The sequence below is a fragment of the Bos taurus genome, chromosome 6 (genome assembly GCF_002263795.3).
Source record: "Bos taurus isolate L1 Dominette 01449 registration number 42190680 breed Hereford chromosome 6, ARS-UCD2.0, whole genome shotgun sequence".
Lineage (NCBI taxonomy): Eukaryota > Metazoa > Chordata > Mammalia > Artiodactyla > Bovidae > Bos > Bos taurus.
In genome coordinates this window covers 19,625,688-19,639,010 of record NC_037333.1, presented here as the reverse complement: position 1 = coordinate 19,639,010, position 13,323 = coordinate 19,625,688, and the positions used below count along the sequence as shown (strand labels likewise).

At 41.9% G+C, this 13,323-nt stretch overlaps 1 protein-coding gene across 1 annotated transcript in view; it reads left to right on the top strand.

Annotated features, from left to right (window-relative positions):
- The first annotated feature begins 3,138 nt into the window (after positions 1–3,138).
- Positions 3,139–13,323, top strand: part of ARHGEF38 (Rho guanine nucleotide exchange factor 38) — a 154,149-nt gene continuing 143,964 nt past the window's right edge. The window contains exon 1 of the mRNA XM_002688091.7: positions 3,139–3,483. Within this exon, the coding sequence (XP_002688137.2) occupies positions 3,288–3,483 (196 nt within the window). The 5' untranslated portion in view covers positions 3,139–3,287. The remainder of the gene's footprint in view (positions 3,484–13,323) is intronic.

Genomic DNA, 13,323 nt, shown 5'->3' with positions numbered 1-13,323 from the left:
AGGGTCTGTTGACAAGGAATAGCATGCAGTGGGAGGTGGTAGGAATGAACATCAAGAAAGCTATTAACAAGGTCTGCCCCATTCGTTGATTGATTAAAAGATGGTTTTGAGAGAATTTATCTATTATTTTTAAAGTTGACATAGAAACTGTTGTGAATAAATTGCAAAATATATTTACTACTGAATTCATAGTGTATGTGTTAGTCACTCAGTTGTGTATGACTCTTTGTGACTCCATGGACTGTAGCCCGCCAGGCTCCTCTGTCCATAGAATCCTCCAGGCAAGAATACTGGAGTGGGTTGCCATTTCCTCCTCCAGGGGATCTTTCTGACCCAGGGATCAAACCCAGGTCTCCTGAATTGCAGGAAGATTTTTTTTACTGTCTGAGTCACCAGGCAATTCATGGTAACTATTCAATTCGTTCAGTTCAGTCCCTCAGTCGTGTCCGACTCTTCTCAACCCCATGAATTTCAGCACGCCAGGCCTCCCTGTCCATCACCAACTCCCGGAGTTCACCCAAACTCATGTGCATCGAGTCAGTGATGCCATCCAGCCATCTCATCCTCTGTCATCCCCTTCTCCTCTTGCCCTCAATCCCTCCCAGGATCAGGATCTTTTCCAATGAGTCAACTCTTTGCATGAGGTGACCAAAGTATTGGAGTTTCAGCTTCAGCATCAGTCCTTCCAATGAACACCCAGGACTGGTTTCCTTTAGGATGGACTGGTTGGATCTCCTTGCAGTCCAAGGGACTCTCAAGAGTCTTCTCCAACACCACAGTTCAAAAGCATCAATTCTTCGGCGCTCAGCTTTCTTCACAGTCCAACTCTCACATCCATACATGACCACTAGAAAAACCATAGCCTTGACTTGACGGACCTTTGTTGGCTAAGTAATGTCTTTGCTTTTCAATATGCTATCTAGGTTGGTCATAACTTTCCTTTCAAGGAGTAAGCGTCTTTTAACTTCATGGCTGCAATCACCATCTGCTGTGATTTTGGAGCCCCCCAAAAATATATTGTGTATCTTCTCAACTGGTGAAATTTTAAAATATAATAAAGTTACCACAGCCAGTTCTGCTATTCTTGCTTTGAAAACATAAATTTGTTTCAACAAAAGTGATATATTAGGGAACTCTTTGAGTGTAACACAATTTCACATTTGCTTATGCGTGATTTTATCTACTTGAAACATTAGGTGAATGCAGAAAACCATATCCAGATGCCCTGAGCCATGGGGATGTACACAAAACTCATGCATGAACACCCCTCAAGATTACCAGGCCCTTCAGTTCAGGGCCTGCGGTACTAGCCACACCCATCCACATGTGGTGATGTACATTTCCATCTGACTTTAAATACCACCGCTTTCATCATTTCCTCGTGACTTACAGCTGTAACCCTTCTACTACTCACTTCCACAAGCAATGTTTAGTGCTGTTTCAATACAAAGAGCCACGTTTATTGTAGTATTTATCTATTTCTTAGCCATTTATCACAAGTAAAACCGTGCTACCATTTTTTTTTTCAGTTTTTTTTTTATCTTTTTTTAGTTGGTCTCTGACAAAGTTTCTGAGTGTTTTAACCCTAACCACGTATTTCCCGTAAGTCCTGCGGTTCCAATTGCACAATTTTGCACTAGCACTATATCTAACAGCATATGTCTGTCAGTAACCAGGTAAATAAACACAACATACATTACACATATATGTATATATAATAGTAGAATACAACTGAGGCATTTTTAATGTGAATTAAAAAAAAAAAAAAAAAGCTTATTTCACCTCTTAGCAGTGAATGTGCCTTGAGAAGCATTTATTAAATGTATTTGGGACGGCTTGTTAAAAAGACTATCAATTATATTAAATACAAGCCATTCAATATGCCAAGCTATATATAGATGTCTCTATAGTGGGTGAAGATTTGTCATTTATCTTTTAAGGTAATTATGCAAATTGTATTCAGCCCACACACTCGGAGTTGGAAATATTTTTTTTTCTCTTTTTCTTCATTTTAAAATCTTGTCTAACAAGAATTAACCACGATTCAAAATGGGCAGCACAAAGCTAGATTTTGGCCGTCCCTTTACAGCAAAAAAGGAACCTATTTTTCTCCTTCGGGTCTCTTTTCTTTAATGAGGGCATACAAAACACTCTGCACATTCCCAGAGCTTCTGAGAACTTCCCCCTTGAGAAATCTCAGAAAATACAAGGAAAAACAACTTCAAAAAAATCAATGAAAGGCCCATCACTATTTGCCTCTCTACCCTCCCTCTTCCCCAGGCCTTTCCAATTTCTAAGTAACTTTTCTCACTTTCAAACCCTTCCCCTCCTCTCATTTCCCCAAGGTCAGCTGCTTTTCTCCAGCACTCCATCTGCGAAAGAGAGGGAAAAGATCCTTCGGACATCACACATAGGCACAGTGCTGATTTTCCCCAGGACCAGGGCGTAGAAGGATGGGCCTGGGCTGTGAAAGGACTTATTTCAACCTAGGGCAGCAAGTGGAGAGCAAGATATTGAAAAGGCTCCAGGTCTTTCCCACAATGCTAAGTGCCTGACCCCTGGCCAGTGTAAACACTTGTTTTCTCAGGATTGTGGATCAGGGTTTGGCATGTATGTTTTTAGCAAACAATCTGTGAGTGCTCAGTGTTCAAAGGCAGAAGCATGACTTTGAGTGAGCACAGTAATCCTTTCAAAAAAGAAAAAAATCTGTCTCCAATGTTGTGATGTAAACGCAAATTCTCACGGCCCCACACAAGCTCCGCAGTCACATGTGGGTGACTCTAGCTGAAAGTCACATAGGAGCTCAATCTGCCTCCAGGCGGCAGAAACAGCTCCGTGTCCCAGGGCACCTGTCCACACCCAGAGGCGCACACTAAACCCATAAGCCGCAGGTTACACAGGCGTGCTTCCCCTCCTCCCGCCTCACCTTGTTCCCTTTCCCCACCCCCCGCACCCCCAGCCCTCGCCCCACACAATGGGATTTTTGTTTGCTTCAGCAGCATGTGACGGCGGAGTCCCTGCTTTGCCTAGCTTGGTGTGGCAGGTCTCTCAGGTAACAGGTGGCAGCTTCCCCTGTTGGATTCTAGGTATAAAAAAGAATGACCTCATAGGGGTGGAGCCCCGGGACTCCGTGGAGGTGGCAGTCACAGACAGGTCACCCTGGAGAGAAGCCGGTTGGTTGGAAGGAGGCAGTTAAACTCCTCAGGCTGGGGTTGTAACCTTCACCCGGGAGGCCCTTTAGCAGCCAGCGATTGCCCGCCGGCCTCTCAAAGTGGTCTCAGCCTCCGATGGAGCCCAAAGAAGCTCCCGGGAAAGAAAACATGGGCACCAAGAAAAAGAATCTGCCCTTCCTGAGGCCCAGGCTCTATATGCTGGAGAGAAGGAAGACTGACACTGTGGTTGAGAGCAGTGTTCCTGGGGACCACTCTGGTACCTTGAGGAGGAGCCAGTCTGACAGGAGCGAGTACAACCAGAAATTACAAGGTAACCTACAAGAAACCAGTGGGCCGGGGGTTACCGCACTCCCAACTCTTTCCTTCCTACTCTTCCATTTACAAAGAAAACATTCAAGGTAGAGGAGAAGAGCAAACATCACCTTCCTCTGTAAGAAGGAAAGTAAGAAAATAAGAAAAATGAAGGAAGTGTAATTCATAAATTATAGTACAAATTTATTATGTCCTTCCAGAGTTAAAGAGCCAATTCTAAATTATTCTTAATAGTACCATGTCTTTTTTTGTCTGCCACCTTCCCTTACCTTGCTTCTCCCTCCTCCACCCGATTTAAGAATCGGGAAGCACTAAAAAGCAAATGATTTAGAACCCTACACAAGATAGTTTATCTCAACAGATAGGTGTGAGATGTCACACCAGGAGATCTATCCAGGTAATTGTAGTGAACTGTGATTGTGGTTATCTTAAATAGGGGCATGAAAGTACAACCACATCTGTGAAAAATAAGGAATGTTATAGTCACTGGATAGTATAATAGGATTTCTTGAAAAATCACATAGATGTTCATTCCTTTAGAGTGAATCAAGTAACATCCAAATATGGTAAGAGATGCTTAGCATGCTTAGACTGAATTGAGGAAATAACTTCAGTGTATTTTGTGATGGTCATAAGATAATCTGGCACAGTTATTATAACACGTCCTGTTTTAGGTCCTGAATTGCTCTTCCTTCCCATGCACCCTCTCTTTTTCTTCTTCTTTTCTCTTGAAGGTCATTTGTTCTAGTCAACTTCATTTTGATGTGGATATCATGCAACATTTTAATCAGATACCTGTTATGTGATCCCTGGAACTGGTCTCTCCCTCTTTGAGGCACACTGTGGTTGAGGGCTCATTATCCCACCATGAGCTGTCATTCTGGACTGAAAAACTACCATGAAACTAGAAAGACCAATGGGACAAGCTTGTATTTAGAAGGTCCCTTTCATAAAAAAAAAATGTGCTTGGATTTAGTGATGCAAATTAAATTAAATAAGTTAAATGTATGTAAATTAAATATTTAAGATTCCTGCTATGAGTTCATACTTTAAAAAAAATATAGCTCAGGATTAAAATGCAAAGTTGAGTCTTATAATTAAAGAATTTTTTTTAATAGGGAAGGGGTATTGTTTGAACTTTGAAATAATTTATTCTCAAGGATATGGATAAATTGGAAAGCATGCAAAATTTTTTTTTCATAAACAAAATTTTATTTATTTATTTTTGGGGGGGACATTTTTGCACTCACATAATTTTGAAGCTAATCCAAGATGTGATAATATCAAATATATCAATATCTGTATCGGCAATATCTTTAGATATTTCTGCATGTACTTGTAAGTATAAGAAGATTAAGACAAAAACCATAACCACAATGATAATCGTACCCTAAACTCTCCAATAATTCCTTAGTATCATCAAAGATGCAGTCAGATTAAAAAACAAAGACATCTCATAAACGTAATAAAATTTTAAAATAGTATTTGTTTAAATTAGGATCGCAGTAAGTTCTGCACAGTGAGATGGGTTACTTTTAACTCTCTTTTATCATATAGGGTTCCTTTTCTTCTCTCTCCTTGCAATTCGTTTGTTGAAGAAATCTGGTGGTTTACCTCAAACTGCTTTACAGTCAGGACTTTGCTAGTTGCATCCATTCCCCCAGGGCTGCAGACAAGCTCCACCGTGGTCTGCTCTTCTGTCAGTTGGTGGTCAGATCTAGTGTTGATCAGATTCAGGTTTGATTTTCCTGGCAAGACTACTTCATGGGAGCACCATGCTTTTTCACCTGGAGGCTTATGATATCTAGTTCTCTTCTCCTCCTCTGATCTTAGCAACTGATATCTAGATCTGTTCAGGCGTGGCTGATTCCAGCCAGGAACCAGGAAACATAGCATCTTGAGGAGGCTCCCAAGAACCAGACTGCCATTTCTCCAAGGAGACTGTTTCCTTTCAATGAAAGTCACTCAGTCGTGTCCAACTCTTTGCGACCCCATGAACTGTACAGTCCATGGAATTCTCCAGGCCAGAATACTGGAGTAGGTAACCTTTCCCTTCTCCAGGGGATCTTCCCAACTCAGGGATCGAACCCAGGTCTCCCACATTGCAGGTGGATTCTTTACCAACTGAGCTATCAGGGAAGCCCAAAATATCCATTGATTTCAATGGGGAATGGTATTTGGAGAACATGATCTGGGTGCTAGGAGTGTTCCTTACACAAGACGTTGTTTTTGCCAAAGGTGAACAACAAGTTAAAACCTATGCTTTAGGTACACACTCAGCCTTTGGAGCCCAAGAAATCACTGGCCACGAGCACTTACTTCTGCTTGAACAGATCTGGATGTGACAGGAGCTGTTTGCCTGAGGGAAAAGAAAGTTACCCTCCCCAGTGGAGCAGGGCAAAACTGTGGGCAGTTGCCTCAGGGGTCTTGGTTCTCCACAAGGGAACATCAAAAGGCCCTGGGAAGGGGGTGATCCCACACTCCCATTCCAGCCTGGGAAAGGCTTGTTGTACATGGCCACAGGGAGGAGCCTGGGAAGCACAGAAATGAAGCCCAAGGAGGGAATCTGGGGATGGATTCTCTCCCCTTCTTTGCTGGAGCAGTGTGCGTGCATGCATGCTCAGTCATGTTCGACTGTTTGTTACCCCATGAACTGTAGCCCACATCTGTCCGTGGGATTCTTCAGGCAATAATAGTGGAGTGGGTTGTCATTTCCTTCTCCAGGGGACCTTCCCATCCCAGGGATCAAACCCGCATCTCTTGTGTCTCCTGTATGAACTTTCATAAGCTACCTGAGCCACACTGAGCCACTGGGGAGTCTTACTGGGGCAGACAGGGCTGCTTTTCTTCCCCAGTAAAGAATGAGAGTGCTAAAGTCATACACATTCTGTTTCCAATCCTGGCACTTCAGTTTACTACCTATAAGACTGAGTAAATCACTGAAAATTTCTGAGCTTCAATTTCTTTGTCTATGAAAGTAAGAAAATTACACTTACCACATAGTGTTATTGGCAGAATGAAATTAGATAATTACATGAAACATCTAGAATATTGGTTGACACACCGTGCTTCATAAACAGCAGTTATTTTCAATTTTAGAAATGATGGGTACCACAATGATAGAACAAGACTTGCCCTTTATTAACCCACATTTTTAAATCTACTAGTCTATTTCAGGCTTCCTTTGTGGCTCAGCTGGTAAAGAATCCGCCTGCAATGTGGGAGACCTGGGTTCGATCCCTGGGTTGCGAAGATCCCCTGGAGAAGGGAACAACTATCCACTCCAGTACTCTAGCCTAGAGAATTCCATGGACTGTATAGTCCATGGGGTCACAAAGAGTCGGACACGACTGAGTGACTTTCACTTTCAATCTGTTTCAACTCTTTTCTGTCTTTTGAGAAAGAGACAAATAAGAAATTCAGGAAAAACCCACTGCTTTGTCTCTAATAATGTTTCTTCTTTGTGAGATTCACTAATTCAGTATTTTTTTTGATCCATTAGCAGAATAAAAACAGAAAATATTTTTTGCTTTCACTTCCTAAACTTAGCTAAAAGAAAGAAAAGTCTGTGGCCACAAAGTACAGTAGATGTTTATTGGTTATTCTGCAGAAGACTTCAGGCTTCTCATGTTTGCCACTGGAGTTGTGGTTTTTCTATGCTCTGTTGGATCCTGTCTTGGAAGGAAAGACTCAGGAGTTAATCCATGGTCCTAGACCTGTCAGAGTACAGAGGAGCACATTAGAGCTGGTAAAGATGGGCTGGCCTCCTGATAAGTAAGATTTTAAAGATGCAATTCAATAAAATCCATGGCTGATCTCTGAAACCCAATAGCACTTTTAGTATGATTCTTCTATAGTTGCTTTGGCAACAATAGAGGGCATCTCTCATTGTTGTCGGAAGCAGTCAGTTCTGTGGTTTGCACTCTGGTCTGTCCTCTTCCCACCGTCACACAGATGAGTCCTAAGTCACCTTTGTGTGCATGCCCAGTTGTGTCTGACTCTTGCAACCCCAGGGACTGTAGCCCGCCAGGCTCCTCTGTCCATGGGCTTTCCCAGGCAAGAATACTGGAGTGAGTTGCCATTTCCTGTTCCAGGGGATCTTCCCAACCCAGGGATCGAACCAGCATCTTGTGCCCCCTGCCTTGGTGGGCAGACTGTTTTCCACTAGCGCTACCTGTGAAGCCCTAAGTCACCCTAAGAAACTCTTATTGCAATGCCAAGAGTTTTTCTTCTGCCTACCTTGGAACATCATTGAACAAAGACCTGAGCTGGTTAGAGCCCACAGACAGATGGCCAGAGCCATCATGAGGTCACAGTGGTTTTCCAGTAGTGGAAAGCAGCCTCAAATTATTGGTTGAGCACTGCTTGTCCTTCAGGACTGTGTCACTATCTGAGTAATACAATTCATTGCTCTGTCCCTGTAAGCAAGTTCTCTAGGGTTCTGGAAGATGTTAGATCTGTCTTCAGCATCTCTGGGCTCACCTCTCAACTATACAGTTTATCTGTTCTATTCAATTTCTGACCAACATCACTTTAGTAGTGTGAATCTTAAGTTGTAATATTTTAAAAATGGTAAGGGAGGGATGAGAGCTACTAAGTTAAACGATAGACCATGATTCCTATGAGAACATCATAAAATCTTTGTAAGAGATTATAATCACATCATTCTTACTAAGCCTTAAGTTGTACAATAATAGTTCGATGCTAAGCCTACTGTTAGTGGCTTATTTTTTCAACAGATTCATTTCAGTTAATTAGCATTTATTGAATATGTTATATGGTAAGCAAAAAACAATATGTGCCAGGAATTACAACTACAAAATCAATAAGAAAAAGCATCTGACCTTTACTCCAAAGGCGCCTGGATCAGGGTTGGGCAGAGAGGTTGTTAGAAAACACTGCACTCAGAGATGATAAGGTAGGAATGGGGTGAAGGTGCGGAATTGGGAGAGAAAGGCATTTTAAAGTCTTTGTTGAGCTTATCTCTGTCTGAAATAATGGTGTTTGTTTCCTTGTTTATTGCTTATTATTGACCCATTTCCTCTCCCATCTCTTGCCACTCCTACCCCTGCCAGTTGGTACAAGAGGCCATATCTGTCTCATTAACTTTCTGTCTTTGTACTTAGAATCATGCCCAACACATGGGAAGCCCTCAGTAATGTTCAAATAGAATGAATGCCTTGAACCATCCAGTCTAGGCAGGGAATCAGTAGGAGGAAAGATATGAAGGCCTGAATTAAGAGCCCTGTGTCTTCATATGTGAGGATATATGTCTCTGTTCATAAACAAGATTCTTCAATAAAAATAAACAAATATATTCGAGGTAACAGTGCTCAGAATTGCCTTTTTGACAAATAATTCTGCCTTTCAGAGCACACCAGGCCATACCTCAGCTCACTGCTCTTCTTCCAATCATAACAACAAAAGTTACATCATTTTAGTGTCCCAGCTTGCTCAGCCCCTCACTGGGAGCTGAGAGTTTTTTACTGGGAGCCATGGAGAATGATGGAAGCAAGGGAAATTTACTGGCTAGTTGTTAAAAGTTTTTTCTTTGGGAAATGATTTTGTATATGACTGTATGTGTGAACTCTATATTTGAAACGCACCTCATTTAAACAGTTATGCACAAGTGTCTGTGAATATACAGATCATTCATCTGTCTGATGTGTCTACTGTATGTAGCTACAGATTAAGTTGTATGTGTGTGTGTGTGTACTTGAGACATACTTCTTTAATGATTGAAACTTTTAATAAAAAGTTTATTGATTAACATTCAACAGCCTTTTCTACAAACCCTATATGATTGATATAGCTGACATTATTGGTTTCCTTTCAGTGTGCATGCTATGGGATGAATGTTTATGTTTCCCCAAAATGCATTTATTGAAGCTTAACCCCCAACGTGATGGTATTTGGAGAGGGACTTTTGGGAGGTAATTAGCTCAGGAGGGTGGGGCTTTCATAAATAGGTTTAGTGCTATTATAAGATATGAGAGATTTGCTCCCTCTCTCTCTGCCCTTTGCCATGTGAGGATGTGAAATGACAGACATCTGTCCACGAGGAAGGGGGCCTTACCAGCACCTTGAACCTTGACCTTGGACTTCCCAACTGTGATAAACAAATGTTCGTGGTTTAAACCACCCTATTTATGGTATATTTGTTACAACAGCCCAAAATGACCAAGGTAGTTGCGCAGTTACTTTCATCCTCTATGGCCTCAGTAAGCCTCTGGTTAATTTTTTGGCCAATGCGTATTTTTGCTTATCAAGTGTCAGGTGAAAGAGAGAATGGTGGGTTAAATGTCCTCACACTGGCAGATAACAACACAAAAGGCACATCTCCAGTTCATGTTAGTTCTGTGATGCTTTCTTTTTTGCAAAGCCTATCATATCATTTTCATCATAAAAGGATTGATGGCTTGTTTTTATGAAAGCCTGAGATGTTCTTACTATGGATGTTAATGAACAAACCACTCTTCTGCATGGACTTTATACAGAATAATATATTTTGCAGTATGAGGTAAAAGACTAGATTAGACTTGGTCAGATTATGGGAACATTTAATTTGTAATGACTTTTGAGAATACAAGCAAGAGGAGTCGTCAATACTGGCAGATTTGCTGATTTTTGTTCAGGGAGTAATGAAGGGTGGAATAAAAGTAGTTGTCCAGCTGTTTGTCCCAGTTTCTATCCTGGGGCCATGGGTCTTTTTTTGTTCCTGCCTTTGTTCTTTGAGTGTAAAGTAACTCATTCCCCTTTACTTGCTTTTAGTGAAATGGGAAGTACTTGGATCAGTAATGTGACACCAACAAAAATAAGGTGTGTTTCACAGTTTGAATGGCAAATATTTATAAAAGGCAGCCGCTGTATAGCACAGGGAGCTCAGCTTGGTGCTCTGTGATGACTTAGAGGGATGGAATGGGGGAGTGGGAGGGAGGCTCAAGAGGAAGGGGACATAGGGCTGATTCATGTTGTGCAGCAGACGCTAACACAACCTTATATTCCAATAAAAATAAGATAAAATAAATAAGCTACAGGAAAAAAAAAAAGGCAAGGTACTTTTGAAACTAAGTGATTTCTCTTTCATCATGTGCGAAGACATTTTAAAAAGCTTATTTTACTCTCTTTTCCAGTAAAGGCGTTTTGCAGTTTTTAGAGGACACATATGCATCAAATAAACAGAGTCCTAGAAATCAAGGAAGTTTGAGCTATTCCATTGAGATGGGAAAATTTATTTCTTCCACGTTTAACTGATGTACCTCTAGATATTTCTCCAGGCAAGAATACTTCCCAACTCAGAGATCCAACCTGGGTCTCCCACATTGCAGGCAGATTTCTTTACCACCTGAGCCATCAGGGAAGCCTTATAACTTTCTTAAAACTAGCAAATTCAGCCTCTCATTGTTTTTTTTGTCCATCAACATGATGGGTTTATCAAAACACAAAATGAGAAATCAAGAGGGCAGAAGGAGTGAATGGAAGGAAGGAAGAAGAGAGGGAGGGTGGGAGGGAATTCCCATAGATAAGCATGAGTAGAAATAGAAGTCACTTTAAAATAGTGATAGAGCTGGGAAAAGACGAGTGAGCACTCAAGCTATATTCATCTTTGTTTCTGTTGATACAGGAAAAGTAGAAAATCGTTTTTTGTAGAATTACTTTTTCTTGATACCATAATCATATTAAGTTCAGTATTTTTGTGGGCATTGGTTTCCTGGTGATGATGGAATTATGGCAGGAATTTCTAAACTTTTCAACAGTGTCACCCTGAGAACGAGGCAAGACTTGGCTTCAGGCGAGGCTTTAGAGTGCCCCCCATCACCCCCTTTCTACCAAGCAGATGAGGAGTCCTTGGGGCCCAAGGTTCCTGCCTGCCTGGGATCCTTATTCTCATTTCTAGACTGAGTTCAGGGTATCTAGAACCATGGGATTTTCTGTTCAACAGGCCCAAATACTGGCTCCAAGACCTGCTGGAACCTCTTCCATTCAGTTTCTCCTTAGGACAGACTGTAGTTGCAGGGGTGCACACCCTTTGACTCCAGGGTCCATTGCTTATGCAGATGTGTCTGGAGCTTGATCATGCTGGGGTGTTCACACCAGGCCTAGCAGACCCCTTGTGGGTGGGGAAGTGGGTAGAAGGAAGGGTAGGGATACAAGCCTCATGACTGGGGAGAAGGATTGTACCCCCAGGGCCTCCTGCCAGATTTTGGCATGAAACTCTGAGGGACCTGAGAAATCTAAACTTGAACTTGGCCTTCTGGATTGTTATGAAAGTGTATTTATCAAGATAGAAGGATATAACATATTTAACAATTTGCCAGCTTGATTTACAACTTTTTATTTTGTAGATAAGGGATGTTGGCCTCCGTTTGTACACTTGCTCCAGGCCCCAAAGGAGGCTGCTTAGTACTGTTGTCTATGTTCAGCACATAGCCTTTCTTCTATACTAAGCTGTGGAAAGAGAAAAGGAAGGGAAGGAAGACAGCATGACTGCCATCCTCCAACAGCCATGTCGTGCATGCTGTCACTGCTGCTGCTGCTGCTGCTGCCAAGTCACTTCAGTCATGTCCAACTCTGTGTGACCCCATGGACTGCAGCCTACCAGGCTTCTCCATCCATGGGATTCTCCAGGCAAGAACACTGGAGTGGGTTGCCATTTCCTTCTCCAATGCACTGCAGTTGTGTCCAACTCTTTGCGACCCCATGGACTGTAGCACACCAGGCTCCTCTGTCCATGGAATTCTCCAGGCAAGAGTACTGGAGTGGGTTGTCATGCCCTTGTCCAGAGGATCTTCCAGATCCAGGGATCAAAGCTACAACTCTTGCGTCTCCTATATCGGCAGGCAGGTTCTTTACCACTGGTGCCACGTGGGAAGCCCTCGGCCAGGGCATTCACACATTGTCATTTGATCCCAACACTTTCTCAGTTCTGGCTTTATAGTTGGAAAATAGATATATAAAGGAGAAATGACTTTCTCTCTACCCTCCTACATTCAAAAGCTGGATCTATGAAATAACAGGCAGATTAACAGGAGAAAAAGTACACAAGTATATTCATTTTAAATATTATGTACTGGGGCGGGGGGGGGGGTGGCTTCACATGAAAAAAGAAGTAAATACCTCAAAAAAGGTTAGAATCAGAGAGCTTATAAACTGTCTTGCTAGAGGAAGGGGAGGAGAGTAAATAAGTAAATAGGGGAGAGTAAATAAGGAAAGATGGACTTAGAATTGCAGAGAGAGGTTGGTGACAAAGTCTGTCCACCTGTGGTATTACTTCTAGTTTCCTGTCCTGTGAGAGGAGTCAACCTCCCCTGGTTGACAGCTGAGCTCCTTTTGGAGGATCTATCTCCAGGCAGATAAGGGGGTACACAGAAAGCCTCTCCCTGCATTTGCTGCTTTTCAAGTGCTCTCAACTCAAATGACCAAGGTAGCAAATTTGGGAGTGGCATGTCTTGAACTCCTTCAGGTGGTAGATTAGATTTGATTACAAGTGCTATAAATATATGCAAAAATCGAATGTATCACATTCATTGTCTTACTAGATATTTTGTCTGTGTGGCTTATTAGTAATAAGAAGTCAAAGCACTTTGAGGATTGTGATACATGCTGTGTGACGTGCTGACAACCCTCTACTACTATGATAAAACTAGATCTGCTAACATTTTCACTTTGGAATTCACATTCTTTCTCTGGCATTATTGTGACATTCCTCTGCTGGAGTATTGTTGCTATTTAATAAGTGCTATCTCTTGGTTTAATTATTAGGAAACAAAATTACAAAGGTAGGTTAAGCAAATCTGCCCTATTGTAATAGCTTAATCATCTCCTCTCCATTTCCCAC